Source organism: Poecilia formosa, unplaced genomic scaffold (assembly GCF_000485575.1).
Source record: "Poecilia formosa unplaced genomic scaffold, Poecilia_formosa-5.1.2 Scaffold148, whole genome shotgun sequence".
In the NCBI taxonomy this organism is placed as follows: Eukaryota; Metazoa; Chordata; class Actinopteri; order Cyprinodontiformes; family Poeciliidae; genus Poecilia; species Poecilia formosa.
The window spans coordinates 828,666-846,847 of record NW_006800087.1 but is presented as its reverse complement, the minus strand read 5'-3'; the positions used below and the strand labels follow the sequence as shown (position 1 = coordinate 846,847).

General features: G+C 38.3%; 2 protein-coding genes across 5 annotated transcripts in view; one reads left to right on the top strand and one right to left on the bottom strand.

The window, feature by feature from the left end:
• The window catches only part of pi4kab (phosphatidylinositol 4-kinase, catalytic, alpha b), a 32,117-nt gene extending 14,673 nt beyond the window's left edge, over nt 1-17,444 (bottom strand). For all 3 annotated transcript variants that reach the window (XM_007563516.2, XM_007563518.2, XM_007563517.2), the window contains exons 1-26: nt 17,257-17,444; nt 14,729-14,845; nt 14,010-14,103; nt 13,002-13,090; nt 12,837-12,909; nt 12,485-12,750; nt 12,224-12,290; nt 11,305-11,450; nt 11,148-11,213; nt 10,939-11,035; nt 10,665-10,856; nt 10,472-10,572; nt 10,226-10,355; nt 8,323-8,452; nt 8,129-8,224; nt 7,830-8,013; nt 7,371-7,474; nt 6,600-6,768; nt 6,464-6,514; nt 1,650-1,758; nt 945-1,081; nt 729-862; nt 547-629; nt 397-467; nt 185-309; nt 27-108 (exon numbers count right to left, since the gene is read on the bottom strand). In XM_007563516.2, coding sequence (XP_007563578.1) covers nt 27-108; nt 185-309; nt 397-467; nt 547-629; nt 729-862; nt 945-1,081; nt 1,650-1,758; nt 6,464-6,514; nt 6,600-6,768; nt 7,371-7,474; nt 7,830-8,013; nt 8,129-8,224; nt 8,323-8,452; nt 10,226-10,355; nt 10,472-10,572; nt 10,665-10,856; nt 10,939-11,035; nt 11,148-11,213; nt 11,305-11,450; nt 12,224-12,290; nt 12,485-12,750; nt 12,837-12,909; nt 13,002-13,090; nt 14,010-14,103; nt 14,729-14,845; nt 17,257-17,355 — 3,012 coding nt within the window. In that variant the 5' untranslated portion in view covers nt 17,356-17,444. The remainder of the gene's footprint in view (nt 1-26; nt 109-184; nt 310-396; nt 468-546; nt 630-728; nt 863-944; nt 1,082-1,649; nt 1,759-6,463; nt 6,515-6,599; nt 6,769-7,370; nt 7,475-7,829; nt 8,014-8,128; nt 8,225-8,322; nt 8,453-10,225; nt 10,356-10,471; nt 10,573-10,664; nt 10,857-10,938; nt 11,036-11,147; nt 11,214-11,304; nt 11,451-12,223; nt 12,291-12,484; nt 12,751-12,836; nt 12,910-13,001; nt 13,091-14,009; nt 14,104-14,728; nt 14,846-17,256) is intronic.
• serpind1 (serpin peptidase inhibitor, clade D (heparin cofactor), member 1) lies at nt 2,031-5,829 on the top strand. Of its 2 annotated transcripts, XM_007563515.2 has the most exons (7): nt 2,031-2,137; nt 2,265-2,528; nt 2,679-3,322; nt 3,402-3,550; nt 4,566-4,690; nt 5,122-5,266; nt 5,347-5,538. In XM_007563515.2, exons 2-7 carry the CDS (start codon nt 2,266-2,268, stop codon nt 5,536-5,538), a joined length of 1,518 nt encoding a protein of 505 aa, XP_007563577.1. In that variant the 5' UTR covers nt 2,031-2,137; nt 2,265. The 2 variants fall into 2 exon arrangements, with proteins under 2 accessions (XP_007563577.1, XP_007563576.1); XM_007563514.2 differs by lacking the exon at nt 2,031-2,137 and having other exon boundaries at nt 2,248-2,528; nt 5,347-5,829.
• Nucleotides 17,445-18,182: the final 738 nt, after the last annotated feature.

Sequence of the window (18,182 nt, the reverse complement as noted above, 5' to 3'; positions counted from 1 at the left end):
CCCATCAGCTCCTAGTGAATACTTACAGCACTTAAAGACAGAGAGAGTGTCTGCAAAATATCCAACATGGTCTTTAGGACTCTACCACTCCACAGAAGATGAGGGAAGCTTTTAAGGGACACAAAAATTAGCTGAGACAATTATTTATTAAAAATCTGAGCATATATAAACCAAATCGACTCACGTTTCAGCCAGACCAGAGAGGTATTTGTCTGCCACCCTGCGGATTCTCTTGTGAGTGTGGTTAAAGTTGACCAATAAGAACTGAGCATGTCGCTCCAGCTCCTCTTCATGCTCTTTAGTTTTTGGCTAAAACAAGAAAAAAAATACAAAAATGCTCATAATCCCAAACTGAAGAATTAAGTCTTTGCCTGTTCTGAGATTACTCTCTTCTACCTTTTCAGCCATCATCTGGAGGAAGACATCAAATACCTTATCACCCACACAAATGATGCACTGCAGCATTCCTACAGGGAAAACATTGAGTACAGGAAGTTAATCATAAACGACAAATAACATGTGAACTAAAGTGGTTTAAGCCCTCACCAGATTTATCTTTTTGGATGGCTTTGTCCTCAAAGTACCGAAACATCACCTGGAACCTGTCAGCATCGTTGGATCGGGACATCCTGACAGTAAAAGTGTAAGAAACCTATCAAAGAACTGCACATACCAATTTTAACATAGCAAGGAGGAGACATGACAGGTGTAAAGGCAGATGAGCTGACCTCATGTATTCTAATCGGTAGACAGAGAGCAGGTAGGTGGACATGGCAAAGTCCAGCTTGTTGATGAGGACGGCGCCTTCAGGAGAAGGGTCGAGCAGATTGATGATTGTGGATCGCAGATCACTCAACTCGGCCTAGAAGACAGAGGTTCACAATCCAACAACCTGCTGCTGCAGTTTAATCAAATTTAGAGCACGTAGATATTTAAGAGTGTACCGGGGTCACTGTGTCATTTTTCAGAGCTGAGTTGTACTGCAGCTCAGAACGAAGAGGCTCTCCACTTGGGAAGGTAAGGAGAGGAGATTTTGTGGCGATTTCACACACGCCTTCGTACCATTCCTCTGGCCAAAGCCCTGAAAACACAGCACATAAAATATATATATGTATTAACAAACTAATGGAATAGACCTACATTGACTAAGCATATATCCATGACAGTAGTTTTGACAACCACCTTTAGCTACAGTAAATTCAAGTCCCATCTCCTGTATGACCATGGAATCATGGAAGACTTTTGGCCCACAATTCTTTCACAGATTGCTTTGCTTTTTTCTGCACAGATTTATTAAAGATCCAAACACATATTTTCAATCAAACTGAGGCTTACAATTTGAGTGGGTCTTTGTAATATGTCGATTTTGGTCTTTTTGGCCCATATTTTTCTAAATAAGCTGCTCTGTTTAGGATCCTTGACCTGTTAATGACTCAGCTGGGGCCAAACTTCAGCTGTCAGAGAGATAGCTTCATATCCGACACTAGAATACTTGTGATTAACTCTTCATATGGTTTTGGTAACTTATGGCCAATAAAGAAAGCCCAAATATGAAACCGTAAGTGCGAACTCTTTTTATTTTAGGTCCTTCAGAAGTGCTGAAGTTTTGCAAAGATGATGAATGCAATAGGAGTCAATCTCCTGCTCACCTGATCCTTCCACAGCAAAACCCATGACCACAGAGTACAACCAGAAGTCCCTGAAAAGCTTTTGGAGACGAGGTTTGGCCTCCTTTATAGGTGGAAGCCGCCTGGTCAACTGTAAGTTTGAAAAAAAATTTTTAAAAATGATGACAAATCTAGGATAATTACTACTCCAGAGGAATAAGTTTAACTCTTCCCAATGCAAACAGCTAAATGCAAGAAACAAGTCAAACAAAGACCTGCAAATTAGACAAAAAGTTTTAAAAGGACATGTCAGCATAGAGGAAATTACTTAATTAATAATTAATCAGAATAAACATTTTTTTTAACAAAGGGATGAACTGTGAAGAGTTAAAGGTTTTAGTCAGTCAGCGGACTTTTTGGACTGTTTGATCTGTCTATTTGTTCAAGAGAAGCACACATCAAAGTTCAGTTTTGAATTCTTCGTCCTACAAACAAAATCAGCACAAAACTTCCCACCAGTCACAGTAAAGGTAAGACACTTTGCAGGCTGCTAATTTACACAGAAATCCTTAGCTTTTTATCTTGTTGTTTAGTAGAACCTATTTGTCAGATAACTGAAAAGTTTTGCTCTAGACATTTTATGTGCTCTGCCTTAAGGATGTGGGTGTTCACCGTCATTTCTGTGGTGTGTTTGCTGGCCAGTCCGTCCCTGGCCGGCATTAAAGAGCTCAGTTCTCACTTCAATGACCCAAATCCAAACCCTAGAGGCTCACAGCCAGGTAGTCCAGTGGATGTCGAGGCAATTCCTTTGGACTTCCACAAAGAAAACACCGTCACCAATGACCTCGTTTTCGACGGCTTCGAGGATGAAGATTATATTGACTTTGATAAGATCCTGGCCGCAGGAAGTGATGATTACATGTAAGTTTCAAGGGATTTGTTTGTGTTAGATAACTAACTAAGAATAACTTTAATAATGGGGTATACACAATCTCAAACCAGTATATTTTAGGACATAAATTCCAGTTTAATTTATTTTGAAACATGCATTATGAATTTAATCATTTTCAGTGAGGGGGATGAGATCGACGAGATAGCCACACCGGCCCCAGACATCGACATCTTTGCCGAGTCGTCCGACCCGAAGATTCGCCGAGCCAGACTCCTACGGCTCTTCCATGGTCATTCTCGCCTTCAGCGCCTCAACATGGTGAACGCCCGCTTTGGCTTTAATCTCTACAGAAGTATCCGCAACGACGTCAACCAGACTGACAACATCCTGCTGGCGCCTGCTGGGATCTCCATCGCCATGGGGATGATGTCTTTAGGTGCTGGATCTGAAACTCACCATCAGATCTACAAAGCCCTGGGATTCGCAGAGTTTGTCAATGCTAGTCATCACTACGACAACACAACAGTCCATAAGCTGTTCAGGAAGTTGACGCACAGGCTTTTCAGGAGGAACTTTGGGTACACGCTCCGGTCTGTCAATGATGTCTACCTTAAGAAAAACGTGTCAGTAAAAGAAACCTTCCGCACCGAAACGAAGGCCTATTATTTCGCCGAGCCGCAGTCAGTAGATTTCAGAGAGCCAGCGTTCCTGAGCAAGGCCAACCGGCGCATTGAAAAACTAACCAAAGGGCTGATCAAGGAGCCGCTTAAGAGTGTGGATCCAGACATGGTGCTGATGCTACTTAACTACCTGTACTTCAAAGGTGAGAGAAATACAATTTTACAATGAAGTAATGTCAAAGCATGAATGCCAATGACAGTCTTTGGTCCTTGTACAAACAGGGACGTGGGAGCAGAAATTCCCAAAAGAAATGACTTACTACCGAAACTTTAGAGTTAATGACAAAACAAACGTGCGCGTGCCAATGATGGTGAACAAGGGGAACTACCTGGCTGCTGCCGACCACGAGCTGGAGTGTGACATCCTGCAGGTGGGTGGCTTTATACAGATTACAGCTGAACAATATCAGGAGAATTGAGATAATTAGTTGAGTATTCCTAGGACAACTATTAACCCATGTTTTTCTCACCACTCTCTTTCCTCTCCATCATCATGAGGCCATGTTATGATGATCCCACCATTTTCCATGAGCTTTAGCCTTTTACCAAGATGTAGATCAGGTGTTGGTGTAAAGGACAGTGGGACTTCATCTGACTGAGCTAATAAATCGAGTCACAGGGTATGAATGCAGGATGTCTGAACAGTTATAGCCTACCAACTATTGCACTCGCAATATTACACATGTTTTCACTCAGTGAGTCAAAAAACAAAATCTTGATAAGTGAAATGCTAAAATTGAGGTGTGATGTGGCAAATCAAAGATAAAGCAACAACTCCACTTATCAAGCATTATTAGATTTTTGTCCTCAGACAAAAATGGAAGAAATTCAACAAGGAAAAAAATGTCTGGAGAAGCAAAGTTTTTTCCAAACTCATCCAGGCCCAAGAAACATTAAAAGCAAATTTCAGAATTTTCAGGACTGCTTAAGGACTCCTCTATCAATAAATATCCAATCAAGTAAAATCAATAAATAACTTCATAGTAAAGATGTCTCCTTTACAAAAGTGGGTGAAAACAAATAGTTTTTCATCAGGAATTTTAAATTGAGTCAGAGCAGGTCAAATGGGCAAAGGCAGGTTGGTTTTAAGTCTGAATCCAAGAGGATTCAACAGTAACTGCTTCGCTGTTCTTAAATTAAATGGGCTGGAGGACAATGTAGGGAGACTAGAAAAGCTGCAATGTTGGTTTTTCTCGCCTGTTACTGTAGCTACAGTTTGTAGACTGATGCCTTCATGATGACCGATTGCCCTGAATAGTTGTTACAATGACAATGGAGATTGAATATTTTGTGCAGCTCTAATCTTTATATTTAACAAGAATGTCTGACAAGCACACAAAATAATCCATTATAAACTAACCAGCATATAAACCTTCTTATCTTCAGCTTCCATACACAGGAAACATCAGCATGCTCATTGCTTTGCCAAGGAAGATCACTGGCATGAGGACGCTGGAGCAGCAGATTTCACCAACTGTTGTCAACAAGTGGCTCAAGAACATGACAAACAGGTTGGTCACAAGCAAATATTTAAAGTGACCGTATTTGCCGTTTACAAAGCAGTTCATCACTGCATTTACCCTTTCACAAATGGACAGAAAGAAATAGTTGTGACGTTGAGTAATCACTGCAATAGGGACTTACTGGAAATGCAAGAGAACATTTAAATTTAGCAGCTGCAAAAACGTCTTTAACTGTATGAACATTTAATAGAAATGTCCTGTCACAGTAAATAAGCTGTTAACAGCCTGTGCAGCAAAGACATGCAAAAAACAGGAAGATCTATTATCAGATTAGTAAAACTGTTTATATCTTCAGCAACCGGGTAAATATCAGCAAGGTAACACAATATTTACTGCTGTTGAGTAATAAACTTTTCAGTGGAAATAGTTCAGATTTAGTTGTGCTAAATTGTGACGACAGCATCCATTGTCTCTGCCAGGACTCGCGAGGTCTCGTTACCTCGCTTCAAACTGGAGCAAAACTATGACCTGATTGAAAATCTGAAGGAGATGGGGCTCACTGACATTTTCAAGGAGAGTGGAGATTTCAGTGGAATGACTTCAGAAAAAGTTGCCTTGAACTGGGTGAGTAAAACAGAGCAATGCCAACATCACGGTCTTCACCATCTTTTTATATTCTGAAATATTTAATGGCGCTATTGCAGCTGAAGCACCAGGGAACCATCACTGTGAACGAGGAGGGAACAGAAGCTGCTGCCCTGACTCAAGTGGGGTTCATGCCGCTCTCCTCTCAGATTCGCTTCACAGTGGATCATCCGTTCCTGTTCCTGATCTACGAGCACCGCACAGACTGCCTGGTGTTCATAGGCCGGGTGGTAAATCCCTCACAGAACTGATCTTCTAAACAATCTGAAACAACTTCTCAGGAGTCTCGTTTCTTTTTCTAAAACAATTTAGACTCAGAATGAACACTCAAACTTCTTCAAATTGCTCAAAGTACGAAGTCTGTTTGATTGGCTCACTGAACGCTTGTTATCTGTCTGTTAATGTTTTATAATTTACAAGGTGGGTGGAGAAGTGTGCAGACATTATTATGTCTCTGTAGATACTCTAATGCTGTACCATGGAGGTTTAAAACAAACAGTAAAAACACCACATATGTTGAGATAATAAAATACATAAAACCAGAAAAGAGAATAAAATCTGTTTTTGTTAAAATTCTTCTTTAATGAAGAAAAGTGTCTAAATTTGGTTTAATAACTTACTTTGAACTAACCTAAAACTCCTGAGGTTAACATAATGACAAAGTATTGCTAGATATAAACATATTTAGTAGGTCAGTTTTTAATACAAAAACACAAAGAAAGCATCAGATTGAATTTTACAACCACAATGTCCTTACAGAACTTTAATATTCTTCCTACACATGCAAATTTATGCTCACAATCCCCAACATATCAATGTTTTTATTACCCGGTCAGAGGCTGCTCTGCTCAAAATATGTTTGCCTCAGTCTTACTCAAGAAATTATCTCTTACATGATTTTTTAATTATTATTTTCCCCCATTTAGAAATTCATAAAGCTTGAAAATAATACATATTTAGTCATAAATCTTAGTATTGATTCCTTTCTAAACTTTTGATGTTAATTGATTTTTGACACCTTGAATTTAAAACGGCTGCAGTCATGAGATTGATTTTGTTGTTTATTGTTTTTGATTGTTGTTATTTTTCTTTTTCTTTAAGTTAAAGTAAAAAATTTTACTTTGGGAATTAAGTTAAAACAATCTGAATACCAACCGTCTCTAAGCACTTACTTACCACAGCTATGACTGGAATAAGAACTCCAAGGTTCCCAGCACTGCTGGATGCCTACAGAGAGAAAGAAATTATTGACATAAAAAAGCAAAGTGTATTTTCCTTTTGTGTTTGGATGCTGAGGCAGTGGTGCACACACCTTCAGTGCTGTTCCCTTGTCAGAGGCCCTTTCACTTGCTCTTTTTCCTTCCAGTCCCAGTTGGACAAAAAGCTCTAAAAGGTTCATCAGCAGCTCGTCCACCAGTTGCTCCCCCTGCAGGTTGGCTGCGATGTTTGCTAAAGCATTGATCACAGCCAGAGAGCAATGCCTTGAAGGGAAAAAGGTTGGATAGATGAAAAAACGCCTGAGAACAAGCTAAAGTCTACATAAACATACATTATTTAGGGCTAAAATTACAAACTGTCCCTTAGTTAAAAACATAATGAAGTTACTGTTTCAAGTTTCTTGAGAGGCCAAAGAAGAAGTTTAATGGCAAACGATAAACCTCCAATTTGAGAATTTAAAAGGAAAAAAAGCTCTTCCCTCATTAAAATCATAATACAGTTTAATCTGGTTTTCATTTTTTTTAAAAGATTTTCTTACACAATACCTAAACTGAAAGACCTCTGCATTCAGAGGACAAGTAGTGGAAAGTTAAAGTATTTCATATAAAAAGAAGAACAAACAGTTCTCCAGTGAGAGACTGGAAACATTGGATGATGGTAAAGCCATGAAATGTAATCCTTGATATCACGTTCTTTGAGGAAATTTAATTTGGAGTACTTTACACTGAGAGGGGCCTCTTCTAGGTGACTGGGGAAATTTTAGTATCCAACACATTGGCAAATAAAATCTGATACTAAAATAATAAAATCTGATACTAAAATATCAGGAACATGATACAAAAATATTTTTATGATGCGTCCTGACCTGTAGCCATGATCTCTGTAGTCTTTGGTGGCTGAGTAAACCACAGAACTGGCTTTCACGCTGATCTGCTGAAACAGATTCCACACCTCCTGGTAGATGTACGGCTAGAAGAAAAGAGAAGAGATAACATGCTAATCAGTGAACCGCAGATCTATTTTAAACTCCTAAATGTAGTTCATCACCATCAACACTGGCTGGTTATCACAAGATACCCTATTAAAAACCAGCTGGTGTGTCACATATTCAACGGGTGAGCGATTAGATAACACCCACCAGATGCACAGGAATAGCAATACTCAAGTCCATCTTGTGACAATATATGATCTTCCTCCTCTGCCACCAAACACACATGTTGAAACTCCATGCACTTTTACATTAATTAATCTAAACTTTTTATATTCCCTCTAATCCTAAATAGATTGAATCTGGTGTAGAGCTGTATGATCACTTTGGACTCACATTCCCTGTGATGACCATGCAGCCCAGTTGGTCTATGATGAGCACGTCCAGCTGGGAAGGAGGCTGGCAGAACTTTTGTTGAAGGATTTGTAAGATGTGCTCCATGACTTTAGGAGTGTCTCTGAGAGCGACTGCAATATGACCCAGCGCTTTGATGGTGTGCTCTGGAATTAGATGAGCATCCCTGAGAGAGGCAAAAGTTATATTTTTAAAGCCATTCCTCTGAGTCACCTTCATTTGAATGTATTCTGGGTGACTAAACCAGATTTCCTAAACTTCCTGCTAGAGATGCAGCTCACTTGTCATTCTCCTGTGAAATGTACAGACGGTTGGAGAGACTTGCTAAAAAGGCCTCTACGATCACGTGGTCCATCGTCAAACCGGCTTGGAGACATCTGAGGGGGAAGAACAAACAGAGTGAACACTGACAAAAAAACAAAAAAAACCCTCAGAAGTTCAACTCTCAGATGTGCCTGGTGTGTTTTCATTTTACCTGCAGATGTTATCGATGGAAATGTCTCTGAGCTGCTCGTACATGGAGGGCTGGTCTCTTTTATTTGTGAACAAGTTGACGGTTGACTGACTATACTCATTCGTCACATTTATCCTAATTTCTCCTGTGCCTAAAGAAAACAACGGGTGTTAAATGTAAGAGGTAAACTATCAGTAACCAGGCTGTGCAGATAGTACAGGCAAAATCAAATCTGTAACCTGAAATGTACTGAATCTGTAACTGTTCAGATCAATGGTGGATGACCATTAAAACTGTGACTGGTGCTGTCTGTATGTCAATGTGTAATTAGTCAGACTAATTTATCCTCTTCGCTTTCAGCCAAGACTTTTGTATTTCATAAACTGGACCTCTAAAGCTTTTAGTGTGTTGTTTTATGCTACGCACAGAAATATTATACAGCACCCTCCTGACCTAAATCCTATAAATACATAAATTATTTTGCTGTAGTGTAGCAGCATAATCTGACATAAAAAAAAATGTAGGATTCAACTTTTAAATTTTCACTAAAAATACTGGCATCACAAACAATCTCACAAAATAAATCTTATGGAGGAAGTTTTTAATCTATAATTATCTCTTCGCAGATGATCAGTAAGCCTAGGAACTATAAATTAGTAATCCATTACTCTGTTTTCCTGAGGTATAGATATGATGCAACACCAAGGCACATTTCACCTAGCCACTCTTCAGAAGAGAAAACACTAGAAAAACAATCCCATTCAGGGAAGGCGGGTAGGTTTTAATCTCATCAAGACAGGGAAAGGCAGTAACTAGACAGTTACTTGCCTAAACTTGCCCGCAGTGAACATCAGAGTAATAATTGAAAGTTTAAAACAACTGGAACAAGACGAGCAAGACTGGACGAGGACCCGAGTTTGTTTTTCTTCCGCAAACAGTGGGAAGGATGGAGAGAGGTTAAATAAAATCCAAAACAACCTGTCTGAGACTTGCAGCAAAAACGTGCTATCTTGGAGTTCGCCTTGTTTCCACCACAACAAACCAAAAATGTGTCTGGGAGGCCTGCCAGAAAACAACCTTTTCTGTCCTTCCATTACAATTACAAACATGGTGTTAGCTTAACACTAGTAGGGTTTAATTGAGTCTATGGTCAAATGATATAAAGGTTTTAGGCTTTTCAGGAGCAACACTCCAGGTGGGCTCTGAGTAAAACACAAAATAATGTTGTAAAGAATAACAGTACAGAGGAGGGTCTGTTTCTCCCCTAAAGATCTTAGGAATCTTGTTAGAAAGACATGACAATATGAAGTCTTTGAAATACCAGGACATTTTAAACAAAAAAACAACAGGTGGACTGTGACAGAAAACCTAAAATGTGTTGTATTTTGATTCTTTTTGCAGGATATTGATCCAAAACATAAGGCCAAATCAACACATAACAAAAGTCATTATGTTTAGGTGTTTTATTTGCTGTAGTATTTTTTACCCAAGTGAATAAATGTACATTAACTAAGAACTGAATTTTTCAAAAACTTTCAAAGTAATATTTTTGTATATGAGGCTTAACGCTACATTTATATTAAAGGCCACAGTGGAGGACAACATGCTGTATAATCAGTCCACTCTGGAAAAAATAGTGGTTTAAACGCATCGCTGAAACACTAAAGTTGAAGATACTCAAACCTGTGATGGTGGATGTCAAGTTCCAACTGGCACTGTAAGTCAGGGTGTTCCCTTTGAAATGGGATAACCTGTTTTTTTTGGAGGAGTGTTGTGTTTTGTTTGTTTTTTTTGACACATCTTCACTGCCAATAATTATTAAGAGTTCTGTAAATTTCCATGTTAGTTAATCAAACATTAATCCTGAAAAGTCTGAGGTCAGGAAGAAGCTGGATCTGAAACAGTCTGTGTGTACGGTGTGTACCTGTGCTGCATTGGCTGTGATATTTGTAGAGCTTAGTAAGAACCGGGGAAGGAATGACCAGAAAATCCTTCAAAGAAGTCGATGCAGAGTGGGCAACAACCGGAAACCTTTCACAAAGACGTCCAAGACCCTGGGAGAGCGGACAAGACAAACCAAAGCAATGTAAATGACCAGCTCTCATCCAATGACTAGTACTTTGTGTGCCATATTGCTCTTACTCTGTATGTATTTTGTCTATATACAAACCTGCAAGCAACAAATGAGCAGGGGCATGTGAGCAATAATAACTTTGCTGGAAGTTTTTGACTGAAGCTTTTCTGATAGTTTGGTGCACAAATTCTCAGCTCCTGGAAAGAGAAAAAAAACAGCCAAAATGACACATCTAGAAGAATAAAACTATCCAGCTCCTCTCTGATAGAGTTCTGCTCCGACGGATTACCTTGCTCATCTTTGATGGCCCACACCATGAGATCCACACAGGCAGCATTGGCTTGGCATCGAAGCTTGAGCAAGCTCTGTTCCCCGGGCAACCCCGCCGTATCGTGAAGCACCCGCTGCAGCTCCGACAGGCTGCTGCTAAACTGCTCCAGGACAAAGTCGTGCACTTCCCGCACAAATGCAGGCTGCAAGGCTGGAAATACAACATGGCAGCTTGATACAGTAGTAAATGTACCACTAAAGAGCTTTAGTACATAAAAAGAACAATGTGTTACCTTTTAAGTTGTAGAGTGTGTCTCGCAGCATTTTGAACACACACACATACAGGGAGTCACTGAAGGTTTTGTAATACAGGTTGATTCCATTATTAGACTTTAAAAGTGAAAAAGGAAGAAAGCAATAAAGAAATTATTCCACTGATACAAAGTGATATTTATATTTGCACTCTGCTAATATTCTAAACAAATTGCTTTTATCTAATCACCTCTGTAACTTCGGTCATAGTGGTGTCCAGAGTCTTCAATAAAGCGTCGGAAACAAAGTTTTTCACCTGTAAACCAACAAGATTTGCTCAAATTTGCAGAATGGAAATCAGCAGAAGCAAATGTAAAAAAAATAAAAATAAAAAAAAGCTACTGCACCAAGCTGAGGAGCTGTTGGAGCAGCTCAAGAGGAATCTCCACCTCACTTTCACTGGCACCCATAAAAAGAGGAGACATTGAGAAACTGGAGCTGACTGTAGTGAAATAGTAGTCAGGCTCTACCAAGCTGCTGTCTGGGACAGCAACTGTGGAAAAGAAAAATCAGAAACATAAAATGATTAGTAGAAGCAATAAGATAAGCATTACCTAAATAATATAAAACAAGAAACAGTAGTTACTAATTTAAATGCATTTATTGAAGGCAGTTTTGTCAAACCACAGTTTTCTCTGAGTAAACATTATAAATATTAACATAAACCCCCACAGCTCATAAACAAAGTGCATTGTAAAAGTATTTATACCCCTTAAACTTTTTTCAAATGTTATAACAGAATAAAATCAAACAGGGCATTTTATTTATATTTTATATGATAGACCAACACAAAGTAGAGCATAAGTTTTAAGGTCAGTCAGATTCATCCTAATTCACTTCAGTCTTCAGAAGTAGAAGATGGCTTTAATTATTATTTTAACAAACCAAAATCTAAATATGTCAAATGTATATATACACATCCCCCATCTCTCTGATTTTCTTGAAGGAAAAAAAAATAGGGGAATCAAATACTTCCAAAAGTCTAGTTTGATATACGACTGACTCAGCATAAGTCTAGCTGCTCTTTGAAGGCCTCTTAGGTTTGTTGGAGAACAATATTTAACCAAGAAGACCAAGAGACCAGATTTCTCCACTCTGTGTCATAACTGGTTAAAATTAGAAAACAACAGAGTAGAGTGAAACAGGAAAGGTCATGTCAGGTCGACAGTATTTCAGGTATTCAAAACAAAAAACTAATCAAAAATGATCGATATTGACTGATATGAAACGCTCATATCATGACGAATGGAGATACTTAACTTTTACCTTCAAAGTTATGTAGGCTACGAGACGTGGGAGAACAAGGTGACTGGCCTGCTGGGTCTGTAAGGGTCTATCACAAAGCAAATTAAAAGACACTTCATAAATCAGGAAAATTTAAGTCATTTATGAATTAACCAATTCGAATTTAACAGTAATCAAGTCACACAGGATACAAGAATGCCAAAGCTGTGCAAACATGTTAAACTTTTTGAAAATAAAGTTTTTCATGAATATCACCAACTTTCTATCACAACGCACACCAACCTGAACAGAGGAATCCAAGCCGCACGTTGAGCGTCTGTTCACAGTGTTGCCCTGAACCACTGACAGCAGTGCAGACGGCATGATGGAACGAAAGTCGTTGAAGGATCTGCGTCGCACGCTTTCATTTTCCTCCGTGATCTGGCAGCTGATCTGAGGCAAATCTTTGCGGAACAACTTGGACAGCAGGGCTTCTTCTGTTTGGCTGTAGCGGCCGAAGGCTCGAGTCATGCCGAGCAGACTGGGGATAATGTACCTGCACAGGAAAACTGCAGAAAACAAAGGCGCCCTTAAAGCTTTGTTTTTCAGAAACACTAACATATTGTTGTTGTTTTTGTGGAACTTGTGTATGCACCTTTGTCATGATTATCAGGGTTTTGGACTATGTCCTGAAATACCCGCATGACTTCCAGAATTGTGCTTAAGATCTGCAGAGAAGGTAACAAATAATATGTTAACACTTGTAAAAATTATAACCTGGAGTCAAAAATCATAAACAACCACTTCATTTTGAACTGACATCCAGTCGGGACCCGGGGTCTCTCTGAGCCACATCTGATAAAATTGTTACTAGACAAAAACTGAAGTTTTCTGCAAGTGGGAGAAAATCTGAAAAGCAAGAAAGAGAAACAAAAAAGTCATAAATATATATTGTACATAAAAATCAACAAGATTAAAAGACAGAAAGAAAATTATGAATATGATGGGTGAATACAAGTTCCTTATAGGAGACAGTTTCTAGCTGCTCAGATATATTACATAACATATTGTGTAATATATAACAAATAGCAGCAACATCTGTTTTAGTAGAGAAACTTCAAGGCATCTAATCTGAGCTTACATACAGTATGACATGATGGTCTAAAGAAAACAATAAATGACCAGAGCACCACTGGTTTTAATGGAGTGCTAGTCCCACCTACTCCCAAACTCTGCTCTATTTTCTGTCCTTCCTCCATTCGAAACGCAGAAATCTAACTAGAAGGTTATTTTCCCTCCTGTAGTTCTGATCACTGTTGCTTTTCAGATTAAATAAAACTCAATTCATGCATGTAGATAATAATTTACTCATAGTACACTGTAGATATACCAGTAAGAAGTCACTGAGTTATTTTGATTTGATCGGAAGTCTGTCATATGTCATAAGTGTCGATTGTCTAAGCTAAGCTCTTTCTGAAATGTTTTCTCAGCATTTATGGCCATAAATCACTGAAATACTTACCTGCCAACAATAGTAAACTGACTGAAATAGTTAAAGAGAGTTAAAGAGTACAAAGTAGTTTATTTACAGGTTTAAAACGGAAGTGGGCTGCAACAAAATGATGATGCATAGGTAGAAACTGAGCCAGAGCCAGCCAGGAGTGGGTGGACTTTAACTTTAACCAGCCGACATCAGACACATTAAGATCACTGCCTGGAAGTGTCTTCTAAAAGGAGTTCTACTTGTACTTGTAAAGCAAAAATGTTCTCTTGGCGCTCTGCTGCAGTGGAGGTTGCTGTAAATCAAAGGTAAGAGGATTTCACATACCCTTTTCTTTCTTTCCCAACCCTTCTTCGATCCACTGGACCCGTGGAAGGCCTTTCAATAGGCTCAGCAAGTAGGGAACAATCATGTCTTTGTGCTGTGGGAGAAAAGCAAATCATTACACATCACAAACAAACCCACAAGGGAGTACCTTAGTTTACCAAGAAAGTTCTGACAGCTCATATTTATGAGGCAGGCTTAAAATCAAACATCCGATCTGGGATCTAGTATTTAAACAACAGTAAGGTGAAAGTTAAGCTATCATCTCACAGGGTAAGGAAGAGTGTCAGAGTGTGATGAGTTTGGAGGCTTACAGGGCCAGCTGAATGTCTAATCACCTTCTTAAAGCGATTATGAGAATAAGCTTATAAAAGTGATATGCATAATGTGGAGTCTTGTGAGAGAGTAGAAGCCAGAAGTTGACTGATAGTTAGTTGTTAAACGTTAAAGTGAATGCATTTTTCTTTAAACAAAAAATGAAAACAACATAAAAGTAAAGCATTACTTGTTTGTATTAGATTACCAGTTGTGCTATTTGGGATTTACCATGCTAAAACGTACCAATATTTTTTGTACTTTAAATGTTTTCATGATAAAATTTATATCTCTTTATGTCTGAAAGGAGTGAAACATGCTGCTTATGGACCTACTGGTTTAAACGTAAGTAAGACCTGAACATAAAGTGAAACTACTCTGCTAAGGCAACACGAGGCAACACCTACCTGTAGGCCAGACTCCACCAGAAACACAGAGAGCGCAATAACTGCATCTCTGCGCCGCACATCTAAAGTGAACACACCACGCACTTCTACTGGACACATACATTGCAGCTTCTGGACCTAAAAGAGAACAACAAATGAATTTAAATTTAAAACATACACCACCTGACCACAGACAGCTATACAAGAGAACTAGGAAAGTTGGAAAGTCCAGAAGTTTTATAATATGTTTTGTCATTAAAGTTTATCACATAAAGTTTGTGATAAAAAAAGAAAAAGAAAAGGCAGGAATATAAGAACTTGAACAACCATGATTGTGGATCATTTTTTAAAAAAATGAAGAACAGAAGTAGAGAGTAAGTACTGAGAATATCTTGAACAGCGAGTATCAAATATTTTCTAGGCACATGGTGTCATTTTAGAGCAAAATCAAGTAACTATGTTACCTTCAGTTGTTATGGAAATGTTGCGTATATCAAACATGACTTAAAAGAAATTTCACTTAGAATTTGATGCTTGGAAATTGCCATCTGTCTCTTTAAGAACACCTATGCTGTCCAACGCTGCGCCTTCCGCACATCCTCACAAAAATGCTCCTCCACGATGCCATTTGCAACCATTCTTAGAGCAGTGGACTGAACAATAGTTTGTATGAGCTATGAAGACATACAGTTCCACTGCTAATTGCTGCTGCCGCTAGTCTGGAAGAGCTGAGTGGGAAATGTGTGGGGGTGGGGTGCTCTGTGAGCCGGAAGCTCGGCTGGAAATAGGTGGCGCTTTGTATGAGAAAGTGCTTAGGCACCCCTGAATGGCTGCTGCAGGTCATTCAAGGATTTCTCAAACAGGCATGAAAGAATCAAAGCAACACTCCAGGTATGTTTTTAATGAGAAAGCAGCATTGTAACCTGATGTAAAGCCCAAAAAAGTCCATTTTACATAATGCCTGCCCTTTAGATGTGCAGGAGAGGACTTCAAACAGAGCTTTATCATTAAAACAAGATATTGGTGAAAATCCAAAATCCACACTTCTGGATATGATACTGCATTAGCTACTCAAAAGAATGCTATAGGGTGGAGTATTTAATAACCAAAAAAATATAAGATTTTGAATGTTCTTTTTGTGCAGTGATACTAAAATTGATATCAAACCTAATAATTTAATCATCAAACCAGTGTTTGATGCAGTGTTTGATTAAAATTTCCTATTTTTCAGTAATTGCATTACACTTTATCAATATTAGAAACTGACCAATTAACTGCAAGAAAACTTTCATATCTTGTGCTTTCTAAGAACACACAACCTAAACTGGTTTACTATCTGTAGCCTTATCCGTTTACCATATCATCTTAAATACATATCCACTCTAAAGTTTACAAACACTCATCATCTGCGTGACTAATACATCATTTGAGCTTTCAGAGATATATTTAAACTTTTATTTTCTAGGATGGAATAGTTATACAAGACACAACTACTAAGAATTGTGAAAACGACAATTGGATGCTCAAGTTTAACAGCTTAGACGTAATAAAGGCTCAAACACACACCTCTGATTAATATTTGAATAAACCTTTTGCTAGTTAAAGGGAAACCACATGCTTTTACCAGCACGCTTCTGGAATAATCCTGGCAGGATATTTACACACAGCTCTTGGTAGAAAGAAGCTCCTGCTATAAAACAGACAACTGAACTTTGTAGCCCAGAGGGACAAGCAAATTTATTTTTGTGGGAAACATTTTATGACTGGATGAGAAAAAGATTAAGCTATTTGGCCAGAATAACAAGAGGGATGTTTGGAACAGCTATGCTGAGGCTTTTAAAGCTAGGACCATATAATATTAAGCGAACAGAATGCCCTTGACTTTGTAGAATATACTTAAATTTTGTGGGATACAAGAAATCAAAATATCTAATCATGATCACTGATAAGAAGAGTGATCAAATATCCAGTCAAAATTGATAGAGATGTCTACAAAGGTGAAAACTTATTTAATTTAGTATGACATCGATGCCCATGGCAAAATGTAAACGTGTCACTGGAACTCGAAGCTGAAAAATAAAATAATTTAATTGACAACGTATGGACTCCTGGCTCAACATGTTGGACTTATTTTACAACATGAAAGAAAAAAAATCATAAATAAACGTCGATATTTGATCTCCTCTAAAGAACAGGTCAGTAATTCTATAAGGAGTGAGCTTTTGTCAATGATCTGTAAACCTGTTAGACTGCAGCATTCATCCAGTCGGACTGCTCTGCCATTGTGATGCAGTAAATAACTCACCAGCACTGACAGTGTTTCCATCTACATCCCACCCCTTTCTCAAACGTTATATAAAAATACAGACAAGAAAACCCCGCAATAGTTACTCCTAATCACCGACGCTGACAGAACCGTCAAATATTAGCTCTGCTGACAGGTCTGTGGTCAAAATAAAAAGACACCGCCTGTGCGGAAGCGAAACCCTGAACGCCAGCCCTGATCATTCTGACCAACTCGACTAACGTTCGTTTTTCTTTTTTCTCACCTTTTCCAAAGTGGCAGGTCTGTGGGCAGCGAGCGAGCGGGCCAGAGACAGCACTGTGTTGAAATAAAAACCTCTCGAACTGCCTCCCACCAAAGACATGTTTACGTCCCTACATGAAGCCTGCGGAATAATTTCACCAGAGAGGAGAAAGCCGAGCAGCGGCTACTAGCGCTGGGGAAGCCGCAGTACGGCAGCTCAGCGCGGACAAACCCAGCCGCGAGCGCCAGCTGTTTAATGATTTGTGATTATTTTTGTACAAATTACGCGAAATAAATAAATATAGAAAACAATAAAGAAGGTAATGTAAAAAAAATTGCAATTTAACTTTTTTAATATCATCTTTAGTAGTGGTACTACTACTAGTAGTAGTAGCAGTAGTAGTAGTAGTAGTACCGCTGAAAGGGTTTATATATGTTTTATTGTTCATGTCTTGCATGTTTTCACCAACTATCTAATATCCCTTATACATCTTAATCCTTTAAAATGTCGTATATTAAACATTGTAAAAATACTGCTTTTTTTATTTTCAGGTACTTCACATTTAATTTAATCACATTCATTAAATTAGAATATGCATTCTGGCGTGCTTGTCAGAACAGTCCCTTTTGAAAACGGACTATCATCTTTATTAACAGACATAAAGATTTCAGGCTTATGTCTATGTGTAATCTAAAAATGTATTTTTTCAGTGAATTAATAAATTACACAAATATATTACATTTGTTACCTTTCCATTAATATTAAAATGTATAAAATATAACTGAATATGTAAGCAGTGTCCCATTGCACAGCTATGAGTAGTCCTCTGTTTATCTGAGTAATTTGTTATAGTCCAACACTAAACTAAATATTTTTGGCTGTTTTTATTATTATTATTATTATTATTATTATTATTATTATTATTATTATTATTATTATTTGTTGTT